General features: G+C 36.5%; 1 protein-coding gene across 1 annotated transcript in view; it reads right to left on the bottom strand.

The window, feature by feature from the left end:
- Cad88C (cadherin-88C) overlaps nucleotides 1-21,159 on the bottom strand; it is a 211,082-nt gene that overhangs the window by 19,609 nt on the left and 170,314 nt on the right. Inside the window, exons 21-25 of the mRNA XM_067144414.2 lie at nucleotides 20,643-20,866; nucleotides 14,212-14,400; nucleotides 12,970-13,102; nucleotides 11,301-11,461; nucleotides 1,936-2,175 (exon numbers count right to left, since the gene is read on the bottom strand). Of these exons, the coding sequence (XP_067000515.2) occupies nucleotides 1,936-2,175; nucleotides 11,301-11,461; nucleotides 12,970-13,102; nucleotides 14,212-14,400; nucleotides 20,643-20,866 (947 nt within the window). The remainder of the gene's footprint in view (nucleotides 1-1,935; nucleotides 2,176-11,300; nucleotides 11,462-12,969; nucleotides 13,103-14,211; nucleotides 14,401-20,642; nucleotides 20,867-21,159) is intronic.

The raw sequence follows: 21,159 nt of genomic DNA, 5'->3' as shown, positions 1-21,159 counted from the left end.
CCTCATGAAAGATTTCTCACACTCCCATGCAAAACAAGTTTGTAGTAGTAGTAGTAGTAGTAGTAGTAGTAGTAGTAGTAGTAGTAGTAGTAGTAGTAGTAGTAGTAGTAGTAGTAGTAGTAGTAGTAGTAGTAGTAGTAGTAGTAGTAGTAGTAGTAGTAGTAGTAGTAGTAGTAGTAGTAGTAGTAGTAGTAGTAGTAGTAGTAGTAGTAGTAGTAGTAGTAGTAGTAGTAGTAGTAGTAGTAGTAGTAGTAGTAGTAGTAGTAGTAGTAGTAGGTGTCTGTTGTAGTAGTAGTAGTAGTACGTAGCTGACTAGTAGCTAGCTAGGCAGTTCGTAGTAGTAGTCACCGAGTACGTAGTAGTAGACTGTAGCTAGCTACGTAGCTAGCTAGTAGCTGTCGTAGTAGCTAGTAGTAGTAGCTAGTCAGTAGTAGTACTACGTAGTAGCTAGCTACTAGCTAGCTACTACGTACGTAGTCGTAGCTACGTAGCTAGCTAGCTAGCTAGCTAGCTAGCTACTAGTAGTAGCTAGTACTAGCTAGTACTAGCTAGCTAGTAAGTAGTAGCTAGTAGTAGCTAGCTAGTACGTAGCTAGCTAGTAGCTACGTAGCTAGCTAGTAGTAGTAGTAGTAGTACGGTCTAGAAAGCCGAGAATAATGGCCGAGAGGATTCGTTGTGCTGACCTATACTTACACCTCCCAACTCCCACAGATTAGTTACTGCGTAAGCCCCTGGTCAGCATCATCATAATTATTATCATTATGTAAGGATGGAAATAACATTTTTCTAATAGCATGAGTGAGTGGTGGCAGGTTAAAATTATATATAAAATTACAATTATAAAACTGGGAACTGCCTAGTATCTAAATAATTTTCAGACAGATGTACAATACTGCTAGACAGTTTCCTCAAGTGCAGTAATTGTGATATATTACTTAAATATCAGTTGAACTGTATTTGTGTCAAAATACTAGGCAATGAGAAATATTCTTAAATTATTATTTATACTGTCATCATCATTATTGCTGTCATTGTCATCATTATTGTCATCGTCGATTTTCCAGAAAATGTCACATAATGTAATATTAGTTAATATTTGGCCTAATATAAGTTAATATCTGTAGGAGTAGTAGGCCTTATGGTTGAACTAGGAGGCACAATAATAAAACAGATTTACTCAGTTTTGAAAACTGTTCAAATTAGATAACAAATTTATGAACATAGTTGCCATGGTGGCTATAAAGGGTTCATTTGCAATTCTGAGGAACCCTTTGAATAACAGTTATGAGTGTCATGTGCGACAGCAGGCCTTCCTCTTCTAGAACATCTCTCTCTTTTACTAACTCCATTGAAAGATACAAACAGTAATGTATATTTGGAATGCCTTGCCTACTAGTCAGCCTCAAGTTAGAAGAAGCTATGGCATTTGCTGCTGAAGGAACTTTAAAACTATTGCAGATCTTTAAAATGATAGCATCCATTACTGTGGCAAGCAATAAAAATACTAGTCAAATAAATTGGAATTTCAAAATCATTATGGCTCCTTTCAATTTATCAGTAATTTACTACTGGTACCACCAAAAAAAAAAAAATGTATATAAATGCATCTTAAAAATGGTTACACATTCTTTCCCATCAAATATAACTTCTGACCTTCTGTGTCTCAGGCAATGAAACATAGCCATTGTTATTTAAAGTGAAGGATTAACCTAAAAGGATAACCTATTGCTGTGTCCTCAAAAGCAATTGCCTCAACAGCTATAAGTTTCATATATACAAGACAGGTATTTAGACATATTGAAATATTGATCATCTAGCACATTAAAAATGAAAGACTCTGCAGGTAAAAGTAAATATTTTCTTCCAAATTTCATTAATTTCCAAAGCTAATATCATTTTTTATTGTAATGGCATTTAGCTTACTCAATTTCTCACCTTGACTTGCATAAATTCTGTGCCAAAATCTGCATCAGTGGTTACACCACCAGTGAAAACTCTCTTCACAAATCTTGGGGCATTGTCATTGATGTCCTGAACCTGCACTATTACTTGCAACAATGTGTCATCCGTCATATCAAACTTGCTCACATTTTTTGGTGGATTCATGCAGTCCTCTGTAGCTCTTATTATCAGTTTATGCTTATCTTTGACTTCACGGTCTAACTCACCAACCACCTGGCAACAAAATAGCATGGGAAATTGCATAAGAAATGTCTTTATTAGTCTCTGTAAATTGTTAGTTACTTTCCTGTACTTAGAATTAAGATAGAGAAATAAATTTGATAAATGTTGATATCTAAATTCAGTCATAATGATCATATATAAGTAATGAAAAGAAATAAATTCATATATACAGAGACAGGGGCATGTAAAGGTTGAGGGAAGAGGGAGTAACAGAAGAAGACAAAAGACAAACATGAAAACAACTAAAGGTTGAGGACAATGCAATTTTATACACTCTCCTACTCAAATAGATTGTCTGTCTCTTCACCAGTCCCAGTTCCTCAGCATCCAGCTCCACTTAGCCCCCAGTGAGATTGTTTCTGCGTCCCAGCCTCATCAGGAAAGAGGGCATCAGCACTCACTGAGGGGCCAACTTGATAGAGTGTCAGTTTTGGTGTGGTTAGCATACAGTCTGTCTCAGAACAAGCAACCTCCCACAATTTCCTTCTCTAAGTAACAATACTCACATATCACACAGTAAAACCTGTATTACAATACTAGCCTGAGCCCTGCCATACAACTAAGGCAATAAACTAAACTATGCACCAACTTTTAATCCTCACAGAGTCGCACACTTATTTGCAATGTTAGTAGTTGGATGGGGTGCTGACAACATGTACTAACTACATAAAGGTACATTTTTCCAAAAATAAAATATATTATGTACATACTGTACATTTACAAAAGAGACTAGCATACGAAAATAATAAAATGCGCAAGATATATCTATAGTACAAAAGAGCAAAGCATATGAAAATAATGAAATAATTTCTCAATTTTGGCATTTCAACATAAAACAAGTCAATACATGAATATTTTTTAATTCCATCCGGTGTTTTGGTTATCAAACTGAAGTAACTTAGTCTGCAATACAACTGAATCTTAGTAACATTTCTCATATGTTTCAGGCACATGCCGCTACAACACCAATCACAGTATGATTTAGTCTTTACATCTTTGCTTCTAGGGCATACTGTGCACCCCGATTGTTTTGGAGCTCATTCTCGGGCATTTATAGCCTTATTGGGGTCAACTCCTGTATCTTGAACCAAGAACTCATTCTACCATCAATTTTCACAGCAGTCCAATTGTCAACATAAATGCCTTTGATTGCTTTTAATGATCTATTCTCAATTTCATAATACTTTTTCCTTGGTACTGTGTCATCTGCCTTCCCTAGACCTACAAAACACAAACATAATTGTCTATTTATCTCAGCATTTTTCTGTTACGTGGAGCATACTGAAAATCTGATCCTGACAGCCCTCCATGGTCTGAAACCACACTGATTTTCATCCAACTTACTCTCAACCACTGATCGCACCATCATTTCCAAAATGCTTGTGAACACCTTGCCTGGTATACTAATAAATAAAATACCTTGATAGTTGTTGCAATCCTTCCTGTTCCCTTCAAGCCATTTCATCCCTGTCTTCCCACTATATATCGTATTTACGCAAATAATCCTCGCATATTTTTTTTTTTTAATTTAGGCACGAAATTGGGGCGTGGGTTTTATTTGCATCAAGATTGGCAACACGCTCCTGCTCATCTAGTTTTCGATGTTGGGTTTACAGTTATGCTTTGTGTAACTGCAGATGGAAGAAAACTGCCCCCATTTGTCATATTTTAATGGAAAACAATTCAGACTTTTAATTTAAAACTGTTTTCTTTTCTAAAATAGTATTTTACAGAGTAATTTAAATTCAAAATTTCTCCATGTCATGATAGAATGCGTCCTCCAGAACGTGTAGGGGTAGCTTTCTGCACTTCACTTTTGTGTGTCGACAGTGTGCTTCATACAATAATATTTGTGATAAGTGTGCTTCATAGTCGCAAAGTTTGAGTGAAATCGTAATTCTTTTGTATTCAGCATTTTAAGGAATGCCACAATATCACGTAATAGGCAGTCTGTGGAGAAGCAGAATCCGCAAACACTGGCGAAGCCGACAGATGGCAAAAAAGCGTGGTTCATAATTATAATCAATTCGTACGCATCGAACAATAGTGTCAATGCCAACGAAACTGCATTTTTTTAATGCCTAGCCAAACGATTTTTTTTTTAAGGAGATGGGGTCACTGTACTGTGTTGCAATGCATACAGAAGTAAAACATTTCCTCCCCTCATCAATGGAAAGTTTGAAAAACCACGAAGTTTTAAGGGCATCACATACTTTCCATGCAAGTACAAGGCATCTAAAAACGCAAACAGTCCAATAATCCAAAAAATAAAGCATTTGCACAGGTGAGCCAGCATAATTTGTCCTCGTCTTTGAATCGTGATATTTTTCTTTCATCATGTGAGGTTTTGTTTGTCAGTAATTTATCCGAGTGCATTATTTGAATAATGAAAATGCACCTTGTTGGATACATTTTGGAAATAGTTCTTTTCCATGACATTTGGAAGGTTTAAACTGTGAATCAATGTTAATTGCATGCAGTAATGAATCTTAGAACACTTTATGACGCGGCAAGAATTGGCATTTCTGAAGGCCGAGTTGGCGGTTAATTCGAAATCATCAGTCACTACTGATCTGCATTTAGCGCAGTCGCCCAGGTGGCAGATTCCCTATTTGTTGTTCTCCTAGCCATTTCTTAAATGATTGCAAAGAAATTGGAAATTTCTCGAACATCTCACTTGGTAAATTATTCCAATCCCTAACTCCCCTTCCTATATGTGAATATTTGCCCCAATGTGTCCTCTTGAGTTCCAACTTTATCTTCATAATGTGATCTTTCCTACTTTTAAAGACACCACTAAAACTTATTCGTCTACTGATGTCATTCCATGCCATCTCTCCACTGACAGCTCGGAACATACCACTAATTATCTTAAAACAATTAAGTTTATTGAAATGGTCAACCTATTCAGTACAATACATTCATAAGAATGTTTATAACTTATACATGACACTCAATTTGGGACATGTTTCACCCTAGTTGTGGGCCTCTTCAGCCTAACTTTCAACCTCAAAATCAAATGTTATCGGGATCCCAATATTCTCATTGAACCATCTTAATAGTTAAAATAGTATAAGTTAAAAATACAATATATCGGCCTTTTTACTGACAGGTGAACAATTATTTAATGGAGTTCCTGAAGCAGTCTTCAAAATGAATTCATTGAAATATCTGGTGATGGCACCTATTAAAATATTATCATGTGGTTAGGTATCCAGAACACAGTTCTCTGCAAAACTTAAAGAATTTCACCTTATTTCCTTGATGTGGCATAAGCCCAAAAGCCTATATCATGTCTATAAGTACGGGCTGTGAAAACATCAATGCCAACATTAAAAACCTCTATGGGGAGGATACTTTTAAGAAGGATTCAAAATTCAGCAAATTAAGGAGAAAGAAGTCTATTCGTCTTTCTTCTTTATGCTTTCTGCTCAGATGCAGGGACCAGAACATCATTCCCAACTGTGTGAAAATGAAGCACACGTTAAATACTCCAAAGGCCAGGAGAATATATCAACGTGCTAGCAAGGCTCTTGTGATTGAGAGAGTGCATTACACTCGTGAGGAACTGGACTCAGTCTCCTGAGAGTTGTTTCCTTTACACCTGCTGTTAAGCAACACTCTCTCGCAGGAATTGTGGTTGACTTTTGATCTCATTACTGCTATAGAGGCTGAACAAAATTTCAACCAGGTGTAATTCAGACAGAAATCTAAGTTCCTCCGACTAGCTCAGAAACATGCATGAATCCGGATGCTAGTAAAACTGTTGTGAATCTTTTCAAGAAATCCTCAGGCAAGAACCAAACAGCAGTTCTAGCTAGGGGTCTTAATTTCACTGTCATTCCCACTGAGAAGTTAATTACTTCCGTTGAGGCACCCAACCATGAACTACCTACAGATGAGCCTGAGGAGTTAAGACAGAAATGTGTGAGACTCATAAGGTCCGCTGTTGTACCGGCGCCCAATTTAACAAGATGCGAGAGGTGAGCTCTGTAGGAACTTAGAGATGATTCTGAACTGACCATTCTCTCAGCTGATAAGGGTAATGCGACAGTGGTTATGGACACTGACGAGTATAAGAATAAGATCTTGGCTATCTTGTCAGAGCCTGTTTACAGACTGAGCTCACGTGACCCCACCACTCATGTGTCCAACACCACCATGAAGCTCTTAAGGCAATCTTCAATTCCGAAAGAGGAGGCTAAACATCTGTCCCCGGGGGATGCAGTGCCACCTAGATTATATGGACTGCCTATGATCCATAAAAAAGATGTTCCCCTCAGACCTATTGATAGTGCGATAGGTTGTCCTACGTATGCTCTGGCTAAATACGAAAGCAAATTGCTTCAGCCACACATAGGACGTACTGAATCATATGTCAGGGACTCTCGGTATTTTGTCAACAAGCTGTCAACCATAACGCTCAACCTAATGCAGTTTTGGTGAGTTTAGATGTGGAATCCTTGTTCACTAAAGTGCCGATTGACTCAATCACGTCTCTCATTGAACACCTGTTCCACGAGGACATTACGAAGCTATTTACCACCGCATGACTTCCAGCTGTTTCTTGTGGGGTGGGAATTTTTATGAACAGACGGACGGAGTGGCTAAGGGAAGTCCACTTTCACCCGTAGTGGCTAATTACATTATGGAGCATTTTGAGGAGGAGGCTATTGCTTCGGTGCCCGTCAAACCTATGATATGGTGGAGGTATGTTGATGATGCATTTGTGGTCTGGACAGAAGGTCCTGAGAAACTTCTATTTCTAAACCACCTAAATCAGCAACATCCTTCAATTAAATTCACTATGGAGATGGAGTTGGATGGATGCCTTCCTTTCTTGGATGTTCTAGTAAGAAAGAAATTGGACGGCTCCTTAGGACATACCGTCTATTGTAAGCCTACCCACACAAATCACTATCTTCAAGCAGATTCTCACCACCATCCAGCACAAAAACAAGGCATTCTCATGACACTCGCCAAGAGGGAGAGACGAATTTGTGAGCCATCAAATATCCGGGTGGAGATGGACACACTCAAAGTCATGTTCAAGGTTAATGGTTAGAGTGATTTGCAGATTCATAGAGACCTGCATGACCAAGCAAAGCTCACAGAAGGAAGAAGTGAAGGGAACTGCCTACTTGCCTTACATTCACAACACCACAGATCGAATTGCCAAGATCCTCTGCAAACACAATATAAAAACTGTGTTTGGCACCGCCATTAAAATTGCTCCAGTCTGGATAAAACCAAGGACAAATTGTCCCCACTTTTACAACCTGGGTTATACGAAATTCCCTGTACTTGTGGTAAGGTATACATCGGCCAAACATGCCGGTCCATTGGTAACCGAATCAAGGAACATTAACGTAATATTCGTCTCAACCAGCCAGACACGTCAGCAATAGCTGAGTACGCTCTATCGTCCGGTCATGATGTCATGTTCCAAGATGCTTGAGCTCTTACCCACACTGGACTCTACAGGTCCAGGATTATACGGGAAGCTGTGGAAATACATAGAAATCGTAATAATTTCAAGAGGGACACTGGCTATCAATAAAGTAATACCTGGTTGCCAGCCATTAAGGATTTACATAGGTAGATCCCTTCCCTGTCCCTTCACTATTGTTATTTCGTCTCAGTGTTTTCCAAATTTGTACGTTCATCATCGCCAGATGTTTCATTCCAGGCTTGTGTCAATGTCATATGTTACGTACACATGTTATGTGACCCTCTTAGACTGATTCTGATGGTTCCGTCAGCTTCCGCTTCAAACGCTAACGCTGTACCACGTCCAGGTACCATCTGGTGATGAATGAACATACCATTTCCACTTCTATTATAACGTCTAAATTCAAAGCTCATTGTTTAAGAAGCCTTCCTCGTGGACAGTCGAGATTTTCTTCTGATGACGCAGAGCACAGTTCTCTGCAAAACGTAAAGAATTTCACCTTATTTTCTTGACGCAGCATAAGCCCAAAAGCCTCTATCATGTCTAGAATTTGCAAGTAATTTAAGAGAGGATTGTAGTGATGCAAGAGACAACGAATCTTCCGATCGACAGGGAATCGAGCCTGTTGCAAGTTCAGATTAATGAAATACCTAGGTCTACTTGCTAATTTTCATGGCAAATATATTTTATAGCAGTAATAATGTATTTTTATTATCTCAAATATGTTCAAGCAAAGCAGCTATATCCATAAATTTACACAATCATATTTGCGTAAAGACCACGAGGACCTCGCGGAGTGATATGAAATGTTTGTTTATGCCTACGTTACTCTTCTGATGGAAGGAATTTTATCTTACTTCATTTTTTTCGAAATGAACCTTCCTAAAATTAGGGTGCGGGGATTATTCGCGTAAATACGGTATTTCACCATTTCAAGTCTAATTTCATCTAGTCCTGCTGCTCTATGACAGGCGTAATTTATCCACCATTATCGTTGTCCTCTCCATGAGCATGGTCATATGCGACATCAACACACAGATTTCTTTTAATGTTGAGAAGATTATCAAAATATTCCTTCCACCTGTTCAGTGATTCCCTGGGATCTATTATGAGTTCACCTGATTTACCCAAAACACTATTCATTTCCTTGTTTCTCTCCCTTTCTAAGATTCTTTATTTCTTTACAATTGTCCAGAAATGTTTTCTTGCTACTTGCCCTGGCCTTACAGGTTATTACCAAAATCTTTCCAGGACTTCTTCTTGGATTCAACAATTACTAGCCGAAACCCATCAAAACATGATGGTCAAGGGAGTAAATATTTAGTGAAGGATTTCTGTATATGAAACGCTCTTTGCACAATTACTTTTTGGCAGTATTGCAACTTTAAGAACGTCAAAAGTTTTCACTCTTGACATTGCAACATAATTATGCCATAGCTGAAATCTGGCTGAAGTACATTGAAACCTGCACATTTCAGTGTTTTCCTCTTGAGCTTTATTGCTCATGATAAAAAAATGCCAAGCGAATTGGAAATTCATGCTACTTATAAGAAAATGGAATCTTTTATCTGATGGAGTTAATCATCTGGAGGGATTATAGCTCTCTGCCTATTTTGAATGTAAAGTGCACTGGGGTGCACTGGGCTCCTAGTTTGCTAGGAGCACAATGTCAGCCAAATCAGATTTGAAAACTGGCATGTTAGCAGTTTGCTCATAGTAAAGGTACAATCCTTCGGGTTTCCATGACAGTGTTTATGACACAGAAGATCGACTTACTTTCCTAACTACTAGAATTTCAAGTTACTATTGTATGTTTATTGGAAATGGGTTGTGGTTGAATACAAACTGTATGTATTGAATGAGATGACTACCAATATAATCACTTTACATTAATTTCCAAATTATACAATAAAAAGAGAGAAAACTTATAGGCATATGAACTATATAAACTTACCAAAATGCCGTTGAAGTATATTAAGTGTTAACCGTATATCTATGTTTTCATGGCCTGTAATTGTCTTCAGAAGACACAATGCAAAGTTCTCTGCAAAATGTGAAAATTTCACCTTATTTCTTGACACAGCAAAAGTCCAAAAACTTATAATCTATCATGTCTACAATATATTAGCTCTTCAGCCTTGTTATATGGCAGCACAAAGGTCTCTTAAAATTTGAAACTGATGTGTTATAATTGCAGGTTTATAGATTAGAACATACACAACACCGAGCGAGTTGGCCATGCGTTTAGGAGCGTGCAGCTATCAGCTTGCATTCGGGAGGTAATGGGTTCTAACCCCACTGTCGACAGCCCAGAAGATTGTTTTCCATGGTTTCCCATTTCACACCAGGCAAATGCTGGGGCTGCATCTTAATTAAGGCCATGGCCGCTTCCTTCCCGCTCCTAGCTCTTTCCTACCCCATTGTCATCATAAGACCTATCTGTGTCGGTGCGACATAAAGCAGTTGTAACAAAAAAATACACAACACAGAAAAATTTACCAGGTATCTCCAACAACTAGTCCTTAAACTTCAGATCTTATAACCACTCCTTTATCAAACACTGTTAATAACTCAGTTCCGGCATCTTCTCAGAATGTATACTATGTAATACTGTACTTACAATACAATTGTTATAGGATTTGGATAGCTTGTCAGCTCTCATGGAAACTTGAATTGTTACTAATGTGTGATGTATTATACCAATATAAATGGTCCGTTATTGGACATTATAAATTTTCCAGCTAACTCATTCTTGGCTGCCAGCGTTTCACCCCAGTGTGCTAAGTTGGGCTCATCAGTTGGTAAATAGCACACCCACCAAGACGGATGGGTAGTGCTTACCGTGGAGGCCACTGTGTAGGCTACTTGGAGCCACCGGCAGTGCCAATGCATTATGAGAGACTTTGTCTCATTACCAAAAATTGATGTCTGCCTGGCCATCAAATGATATAGATGTTAATTCGCACAGGGTACCTGAGATATTTGTCCCAAATGAGTAAATTTATAATACCACTACCAATGGTCTGTTATTGGACATTATAAATTTTCCAGCTAACTCATTCTTGGCTACCAGTGTTTTGCCCCAGTGTGCTAAGTTGGGCTCATCACTTGGTAAATAGCACACCCACCAAGACATCCTTACTGTGGACTAAGGAAGTGTTCTGACTTTGGAGGATCTATGTGCTTGTTAGATATTTATTTTCTTTGTCATCAGTTATCAGCTTTATTTCTGAAAACTATTTATTTAATAGTGAACACCCAGGACAGTTTCATTTTTAAATGAATGATTACAGAAGAATGTTTCAGAATTAAATATGCCCAATTGGCTGGTGATATGTGGTGGTAATTTGTGTTTTAAGGGGAAACATAACCAGGCGACTATCTCCAAATTCAGTGAGTTGTGATAAATGGTTTTGTGTTGACCTCTTTATTTATCAATCTGTACGTCTGTTGCTGTTAAGCCACAGTATGTACGTATGGTAATTTTTAATGTAGCCTATCCAATTACCTCCTTCTCTCTACACAACCCATTTTGAAATATTATTCTTTTAACCCAAGGTATGAAAGATCACCTTTTTCAACAAGGAGAATGAAGCAATATTAGAAAAGAAAATTGCTATGATAAAATGTACACAGAAAAACAGACATAATAATCCTAACTTACCACAATTTCATGTTGAAGAGGGTCCACAGCAAAGAGGTCCTCTTCATTTCCCCCAACTATGAAATAACAGACTGGTGTTCGTGGGTCATCGAGGTCATCAACTTCATCTCGGTCAACAGTATCCACCAACAGATGACGTTCTTGACCAGGTGGTGCATGTTCTTTCACAAACAAGAATAGAATAGACATAGATTAATATTCAATTAGAACAACAGTAAGAATTTCAGTGGAAATTTAAAAAGAATATTATTTTTATATACAATGATAACATTAAATACCATACTTACTCGTGTAATTCTTGCTATCGCATAATTTACACACCCTGTTTCTTTTTTAAGTTCTAAATGGGGGGGGGGGAGTTTTCCATGTATTTAATGCACCCATTTTCTTGAGTATTTACAGCTCAGATCTGTGAATGTTGTGAAATATGTGTGGCAAGTAGCAGTCTTTTCTATTTTGAAGTCTGGTATTTCTAAATTGCAGCACTTGACTATTTCACTGTGAGAGTCAGCACTGACCTGCCCTATGCAGTCTGCTATAAACATATTATGTTCTATCTGAGGGTTCTGCGTATGTTCCATGATCTTGTAATAGCAATTAAATCTACAGTGAGCAAGTATGTAACTAATACTGCATCGTATGGCGAGAGGGGGGAATATTCCTTGTATTTGACACAACAGTTTTATAGAGTATTTACTGTTCATTACCTTGAGTGTTGTTAAATGCAGGTGGCAATGAACACATGGTAATCAATTACGCCAACATTCATGCTAATAGCGCAATGGGCTCTAAGTTTTCAGTGTGCAAGTGCAATGTGTAGTACCAGTGGAAAGAGAAAAATGCACATCAAGCTACCATCAAGTGTCGTAAAACATTCTGCGGCATGAAAACTGGTAAGTTTCCATAAGTAGAAGAGGAACTTCCAGATTATGTAATATTGTTGTGTGAAAATGTATATTTCTCACAACATGATTTATTTACAAATAACTGAAAACAGTTTCGAGAAAACAGGAATCTTGAAAGATGCAAGTGGTAATGATGTATAGTGAATTATAAAGGAGAGTATTTTCTTCTTATTGCCTCAATGCCATTGTGTACACCTATGGATATAATTGGTACTTTAGGTAAAAGGATTGTGTTATTTCTTTTTTTTTTTTTTTTTTTTGCCATGATGCCATTATATATACCTACAGACGTAACAGTACTTTAGGTAATTGATATTTATTTTGCTTCAGGTGCTATTATCGGCTCATGATGGGAAGAATATCTTTCCAGTAACCATAGCTACCTACTTCAAACCCACATGTTCAATTTGCCAGATGATCATTCAGAAGAAAACTGATATGATAATTTTACACCAAATGCTGATCAATTTGTGTTTTTGTAATGATTGTGTATATACTGTATTTAAATTACAGTATCTTCCTTTCTTTGCAGATATTATTTTTGCTTGTCAAAATTATGCATTTCATTTGCGCAGCTAGATTTTTTGTCTATATTTTTACTCAGAGAAGTGCATTAATTACCCCAGTAAATATGGTAAAATATTTCAGATTCTATGTTCATATTTACTCAAATATTGTTCAAATCAAAATTATAAAGCTGTGGAAGATATACATACACTATTTGCCTCACTTATCAGCTTATTAGTTTAAATTCTGTTGCTTACCAGTGAAATTGACGGTAAATTCATTCACCAAAAACTGAGGTTCATAGTCGTTCACATTCCTTATGTAAATTGTAAGTTCAAGATCTGATGAGAGTGGAGTTGGTATGCCTAGATCATATGCTTCAACACGTAGCTGAAAGAAGAAATTATATTAAAGGAACATTTATCTACAACTTCCCAGCTATATTATTACACTTGTCCCATTTGAAATGTTTGAATCTTTATAGCCCTTATCATCATCATCAAATAAACTGTAATTTCTCAAAGCATGCTTTCTAGCCTCATTAGATTTTAAATATTAATCTTCTCTTCTGGTACTTATTACTGTTGGTACTTTTGACATCATTGCTCATCAACTGCATGTATTGATGTAGGTAGTAATTATTGGATAACCTGTTTTGTTATGAGGTGATGGTAATGAGTGGAAATGTAATTACCATAATTTAGGTCTAGGTTTGCAATAAATTCTTTGGGACTTACAATAACATACTTTTGCTACTTTTATCAGCAGTGAGCATGAGGGGGCAATTCTGGAGGAAAATTGTACTCAAGATAATAAAAGTCACTGCCAGGATCTGGACCATAAGTCTAACATGATGATGATGATGATGATGATGATGATGATGATGATGATGATGATGATGATGATGATGATGATGCAACACTCGTCCATGATCAGGTTAAAACCTTCACCTTCATTATGAGTTTTATTGTGTGAAAAAAAAAGCTTCATATTTATCTTGTTTCCAGTCATAACAGATATCAAATACAGATTTGCATTAGAGATTAAACATTTAAAAAAAAAAAAAGGAAAATGAATATGTATATTAAGGGAGAAATACTAAAAACATAAATTTTTGTGTCCTTGAATGACTTTGGAATCTTGTAGTTCTTTTCTGCATAATGATTACCAGTAGTGTTTCAAAGAATGCTCCACTGGAAAAACTAGTTCTGAATTTGACATTTGCCATTAAAACAAGAAAAACTGAATGAGATATAAAAGGTGGATGTATACTGATGACCCTGCAAGATAGAAAGCTATCAATACTAAAAATCCTCTGATGGGTGGGCCATGGATTTTCTACTTATACAAATGAATACCAGTATGCTATGTGTTTTATGAAGCATTTGTATAGAAATACCAAGACCCATTTCTTAGACTTAAGAAATCTCTGCATTCTAGTTCTCCATTACATTCAAAACTTTTCATAAATAAAGTTTATAATTTAGATAATTTCTCACCTCATAGATTTTTTGCTTCTTCCTGTCAAGAGGTTGTTTCAGTTCAATAACACCTGTTTTATCATTGATACTGAATGTTTTCCAGCCATTAGTTGAATCTGGCTTCAGTCTGTAACGTACAGCTCCATTCAATCCAATATCATCATCCTCAGCTTGCACCTGTATCACCGTGCTACCAAGAGTAGCATTCTGAAAAGAAAAAAAAAAAAAAAGCAACAGTGTTTACAAAAGGCATTAGTCATAAAGCTAGTCATAAAGACATGATAATGTAATCAAAATATCACTAATTTCAAATCTACAATTAAATGTGAACAGTTTATGTATGGTAGTACTTACAATAATATAAAATTGAAATAAGCATACAATATCGTGCTCACTATAAAACAGAGAAGAAATACTTAAGTGGAGTGGCATTTGAATTCAAACAGGTATTGGTCCACTGAAAAATGTATTTAAATGCTATTTTTTGCTTGTTTATTGACCTTGGTGAAAAGATCATTCCATTGTTGGGAACAGATTCTAGCAATTTGAACTACGTAGCAGGTATCAAGTCACATATAGAAAGAGAGGAACATAAATAAAATAACAACAATGGCAGGTCAGTGTGGGAAGGAACAGCAACAATAGAGGAGACAAAGGCAAATTTGCAGACACTGAAGGACAAGGATAATCCAAATACAGTAGAGACAATACGCGACACTTCCGGATTTAGCCTTGTTAAAATTGGAGACAATTCGCAAGTGGCGCTCCTAGTGGTGTGACCTGAAAATTTGTGCTAAATTCAAATATTAATGGAAATGTATATACGGAAATGGATAAATAAAGAAAGTGTTGCTAAAATATTAACTTCAAAGTTGCTAAAGCAATTCTGGATAAATGAATGAAGAATTATTTAACAGGTTATTATTTAAAGACTGAAATTAGACATATAATCAAGATGTGAAATGAACTGCTGTGAAATGGCTTGATCTTTCATTTATGCATTACTTTTTTAGCTTTAGCATACCTGCCTGAACGTTTACAGCTAGATTTGTCTTTTTTTCCCATTTAAAAGCATTGGACATCACATTAGGACACTTGTCAATAAAAATATCGGCAATTTCCTTACACACATGATTCAATGAATTTACATTTAAGAGCTGGACAATTTTCCTTTTAACTCGAAGCCTACTAACAGAAATAAAATCTATAAATTTAGCTGCAAAAACATTCAAAATTTCCCTATAAGCAATACTTGCCATTTCATTAGGGTAAAGCAAATTTGCATCATCATCATCACATTTCTTAAATCACCCATATTTTTTTCAGTGCTTGACAACGCATTACGGCATTCCAAATGGGATAACTTGGAACACAACCAGTCACACACATATGCGTACCGGTATGCACTTTACTGAATTAAATCAAAACCCACAGATCACACCTACAACAACACATCGGTATTGAAGGTTAACTGCTGCACTAATACAATAAAATAAGCTTATTATATTTTAAGCCAGTTAAAATATGAGTCGCACAGGTCAGAAAATTAGGAAGTAGGCCTTCTATAAAAATATCTTTGTAACTGGAAGAATATATATGCAAACAGAGTATTTATTTACATTTTCTTGTCACGAGGAAAACGGAAGAAAGACCGCCAATCCTTCTGCACTTCATAGTTATTGCAGCCAAATGCAGCCAGATATCTTTCCACTCATATGGACAGGAGATATAAAGGAATGACACACGCTACTATTTACTTATGTCCACTTAATGCAAATGCATAAATAACCCCAAAAACTTCACAAACAAATACACATGCTCTTATGACAGAATCAGTGACTTTCAAGGTAACTCCGCTAGTCAGAGCTCTAATAGCTGTCCCTCGATATCTCGCAGAGTGTCGCATATTGTCTCTACTGTATTTGGATAATCTCCACATCTTCATTCACTGCCATCTTCTCATTAACTGGCTCTTGCTTCTTTAGTCTTAGTTCTACTTCCATTTCTTCTTAGCCTGCTTCCTTCTTCTCCTATAATTTTCAAATGAATGTGTATTAACGTCCAATGAGGAGTGAAGACAAAAGATGGAGATTTTCCTTGTCTACGGGTATCATTAGAGGGGTGGGGGGACAGGTAGGATGTGTCCCACACAATAACTTTCTGTCCTGTGTTTCATGTCAATGTTTTATTTCTATTACAATTGCTAAATGTAGGTAGGATGCAATACCATAATAAAATGTGTACCTAATGAAACATACCTATCAGCACTTCACCATAAATGAACAGGAATAATTTCGGGCCTAAATATGATGTGTCAATCTTTGGATATAACTGGAGATCACCAGAGTCTTTCACCCAATTAGTAATATAGTTTATCAGTGTAGGTGCAGGATGCTAGCTCAACACTGTTTCATCTTACCACTCAGCACTGCCATCTTATCATCCTTAATATTACTGTAAAGAAGTAACTATAATCTAGAACATGAACGAGTCTTACCTCTTTGCTCAGTACAGACACAATGGACTATGCATGCCAAGACCACTTAGACAGTTCTGACAACAAAATGTGGCAATGATTATTGTTTTGAAGAATGACAGTACAGAAGTTATGAGCATTTTTTAAAATGTGATCATGTTGTAAGCTACTGTAGTACCTATCAATAAATCATCATGTAAAGGTACTGGAAATATTTAATTTATGTGTGAATGTGTATGTGTTTTAATGTTGCACTAACACATCAAAGGTTTCTAGCAAGGCAAGGATGGGAAAGGTAATATCCCCGGCCTCAATTAAGGTAAGTTTGGTGTAGAAAAGGATAACCACCTAAAACTATCATCAGGGCTGCTGACAATGGGATCCGAACCACCATCTCCTGAATGCAAGCTCACAGCCACGTGGCCCTAATTGTGCAGCCAGCTCACTCTGTGATGATATTGTATTTACAATGTAAGTCATTATATCATTCAATCTACTGTAAGTCGCTTTATTTACAATGTTTCTAGTAAGTCGTACTGCTCAATCTACAATAAGTCATATTGTTGAGGAATTGGAAATATTTAAGTTGTGTGTGAATTTAAATGTGGTTGTTTTGTAACTATTATTATGGTACACCCCTTGTAATGGAATATTTCTAATTCTCTGTATTGTAATTATGTCACACCATACGTAAGGGAATATTTTAAGTTATTTTTTGTAATTTTTGAATTAATCTCTTTGCCATTGCTTTTAATTATTATGTTACACTACTCCTATGTCATTGCTAATTGTCAGGTCTAACTTTTTGTTCACCTTTTCAACATTACATACTTCCTTTTTATTCTTCTTTTGTTATTGTGAAATTTCTTGTTTAGATATAATTTCTTGTAATGTTTGGTTTTCATGGAAATGTTTGTTGTATTTTTGTTGTCATTATGCAATATTTTAAATTTTACTTTGTTGTCATATTGGCCCAATTGCAATGTATTTGTTAACACATTCCATTCATTCCCATTTCCCTCCATGGGTATTTAATCACGCAGCTCAGCAATTTTTAGATGCCATCCTGACTTGCTAGGTATCATGTAACACATGGATGTAATTTAGTAACTTTCCTAAAAATCTGAAAATTTCTGCACACCTTTACAAGAAAAACTACTTTACTTGCCATGACTATTCGTTTCATCATTCAGCGCCACTTGAAAGCCAACCATGCACTTCAGACACTTTCGGACTGGCACATGTTTATTTAGATCACACTTTCCATAGTGCGGGAAATTACCCCAAGCTGTGGTAAAATGTTCATCTGGCCACTATCTACTGGCAAACTGATGTAATGTGTTATCTAATGTACATTTCAGCATAAAAAGTTTGTGCAAATTCAAATTCGACTCGGATACAGTACTTTACACACGTAAAACCTAACGGGAGTGAATGTATTAATAATAATAAAATCATTTACAGACACAGTTTGATACTGGCCATGAAGACACATGCTCTGGTTGCCTAACTTAGATCACAGCCAGCTGATAAAATATGGAAATTCTCTTTCAGTTAGTCATCTTATTGTCTTTAAATCAAAGGTGTATTATGTTGATATAAATTAGTATATTGCTTGTTTATCTTTTCAGCTAGAACAGTTGAGTTTGTAGAACCATTATGGGTGTACTTGTATGCATATGAACATTAGCTTTCCCAGCATGGAAGTTACAATACTGTAGTTCCTTAAATTTCTTTTTGAAAATAAAAACTGTACCTTGGGTTAAAAATAAAATGTGTGCAATTGACATTAAAAAATGGCTAAAGATGACAGTTTTTGTGTTTGTCCTTGTCTCTTCCTTTTCCTTGCTCTCTCCTCCTTCACTAATCTGTCATTGTACTTAGCCTACTACATGTTCCTGTTCAAGTTCCTTTCTCTGTATGAATTGATTTGTTACTTGTTTATTCCATTCCTCTATTTGTAGGGTATGTTCATTATATGGTTTCAAGAAAGCTTAGAACTTGGATGCAAAATGTATCTGCACATATGGCAACAGGCAGAGAGTAACAAACTCCATAACATGTAGTGCATCAAAGACAAGAATCTAGGAAGGAGCTTAGGAAATAAATCAAATACAATCACAGATCTGTGAGAGTGATTGGAACACTAGATAGGAGAGACAAGTCTATTAATACACAAAAGACGATGACAGATGCTCTTCATCAATTTTTATTCTTCTACTTCTCTTTCTTTTCTGCCTCAAAAAGTTCATTTCTGCTTCTCAGTTTAACACTTTCAACACTATCCCCATACAGGATACGAGCGCACTGCTTTCCTGGCTGTGGGCGGCGCCTGTATACTATACGAGCATGATTTTCACACATGTTTATAGGCAGCTGCACGTATCCTATATGGTTCCTGTCCCTTGCTTGGAGGTAATAGTACATTTAGTGTCCAGTACTAAAATGCAGCAGTTATCAGGAAATTCAAACTGAAATGATAAAAAGGGTAGTTTCTCCTGCCATGACCTCTGCCAAAGCAATCGATGTGCCGGGTGCTGAGCACACCAGAACTGTCGAGCTGTCAGCTGTGTTGCTGTACACACGTCCTCACACCGACTCAATGATAGTGATATCTTGGATATTTTATCACGAGAAGCGGGTTCAGAACTAAATGACAGTGATGAGAACTCGGCTTACGAACCACATCACATATCAAGTGATAGTTCAGGCAAGATCTTTGTTTATTACGTCACTTTTGAATGCAAGTTTTTAGCTGCATTATTTTACTCTGAATACAAACGAAGGAAATACTTCACCTCTCCAGAAATTTGAGCCTATTTTTTCATTTAGATGAAGAGATGTAGGCTGATGATTCACCTGTTCCATGAAAAGAAAGTAGATGGTAGTGCACAAAGTGCAGGTTTGAACTGTGCAGAGCCCAGTGTTTTTAGGGCTGCTATACCAAAACAAACTACAGTATTCCTAAATAGGTACATTTTGTATTTAAAATGTAATTGTATTTATTTGTAGCTTAAGTAGCCACATTAAATTATTCATTTTTATTGTTTGAGCAGGCTTACTGGTATAACTTGAATGTAAGAAATTTTTTGTGTGTTTTTCATGCATAAGACTGGTTTAATTAAATTACTTTAGATATGTACTTCCTGATTAACATCTCCATTTTGGGTGCCTAACACCTTCATATGTACAAAAATCAGATAAGTATCATGCTTGGCTGTTGTGTAATAATGTATTAAAATTCACGAAAAAGATCTAGTTCACTGCCAGGATCCATGTTAAAGTATGGTAGTGTTGAAAGTGTTAACTGAGGGGGCAGGTATCTAAACTTATTGAGTCAGTCATTCTTGAGAGATTTTCAGCATTTATATGAGAAGTGTAAGGTAACTGGTACCACATCCTGCATGTAGCAAATAAATAATAATAACAACCTACCAAATTAATTTCTGAGAAACAATACAAATATGTTCTATGTACACAAATATTCTTACTAATACCAGTATATAGAGATAGGAATAAGAAAAGGAATGCATAATAGGATGAACATGATGAAAAGGCAATGTGGGAAGAGGGAACAATAGAATGAGGAGACAAGAACAAACATGAAAACACAAAAGGACAACGACATGTCATTATCCACGGCCATCTTCGAATAGGTAGGCTCTCTCCTCATCAATCCCAGTTCTTTTACATCTGTCTATTCTCAGCCCCCAATGACCTCATTTCTGTTTCTCAGCTTCATCAGGAGGGTGAGCATCAACACTCATTGAGGGGCCATCTTGACAGATTTTCAGTTTTGTTGCAGGAAGAGTAGGATAAGGAGAAAACCAGGTAATTACAGAGAAAGGGAAGCAATTTTTAGATAAATACAGGTGGCAACAGAAAAACACAGGACAAACACTAAAGGAGGAATTCAATGGGGTACTGTAAGTATTCTCACTAAAACAAACATTTGACAAAACTGTAAACTCACCTCTGGAACTCTAATAGTCATGTTGTGAGTTGGACTTGTAAAACGGGGCGGATTGTCATTATAATCTGTCACACACAAGTCTACATCCATTGTAGCAATATTGGGAGGAGTTCCCATATCCTTTGCTTGTATGGTTAATGTGTAATTGCCATAAAGCTTTTTCAGAGACTTAACTGTCACAATTCGTGCAGTAGAGAAATCTAGTGTCTCAATTTTGAACAGACCTGAAAGATAATAGAAAGAGGATTGAAGTTCATGAAATTTAACTGAAGTTCATGTAGAAATTGATAAAAGGTACCAGATCCTTACCTGCAACTACACAACAAAATTACTCATTTAGATACCGCATGTATACGCAATTATACCATTCACTAATTATTAATAGGAGAGCATTTTCTAGTTAGCAAATCTGCAGATTTCATTCTTTACTTGTTTACGTTACCTCGCTCTGGTAATGAGTAGACCATACAGCCAGCATTTTAACACCAAGTGTCAGGTGGTGGTAAATAACACAGTC

The sequence above is a fragment of the Anabrus simplex genome, chromosome 3, assembly GCF_040414725.1.
Source record: "Anabrus simplex isolate iqAnaSimp1 chromosome 3, ASM4041472v1, whole genome shotgun sequence".
Taxonomy (NCBI): Eukaryota; Metazoa; Arthropoda; class Insecta; order Orthoptera; family Tettigoniidae; genus Anabrus; species Anabrus simplex.
Note: the sequence above shows the minus strand (reverse complement) of the source record. Positions and strands in the feature narration are given on the sequence as shown.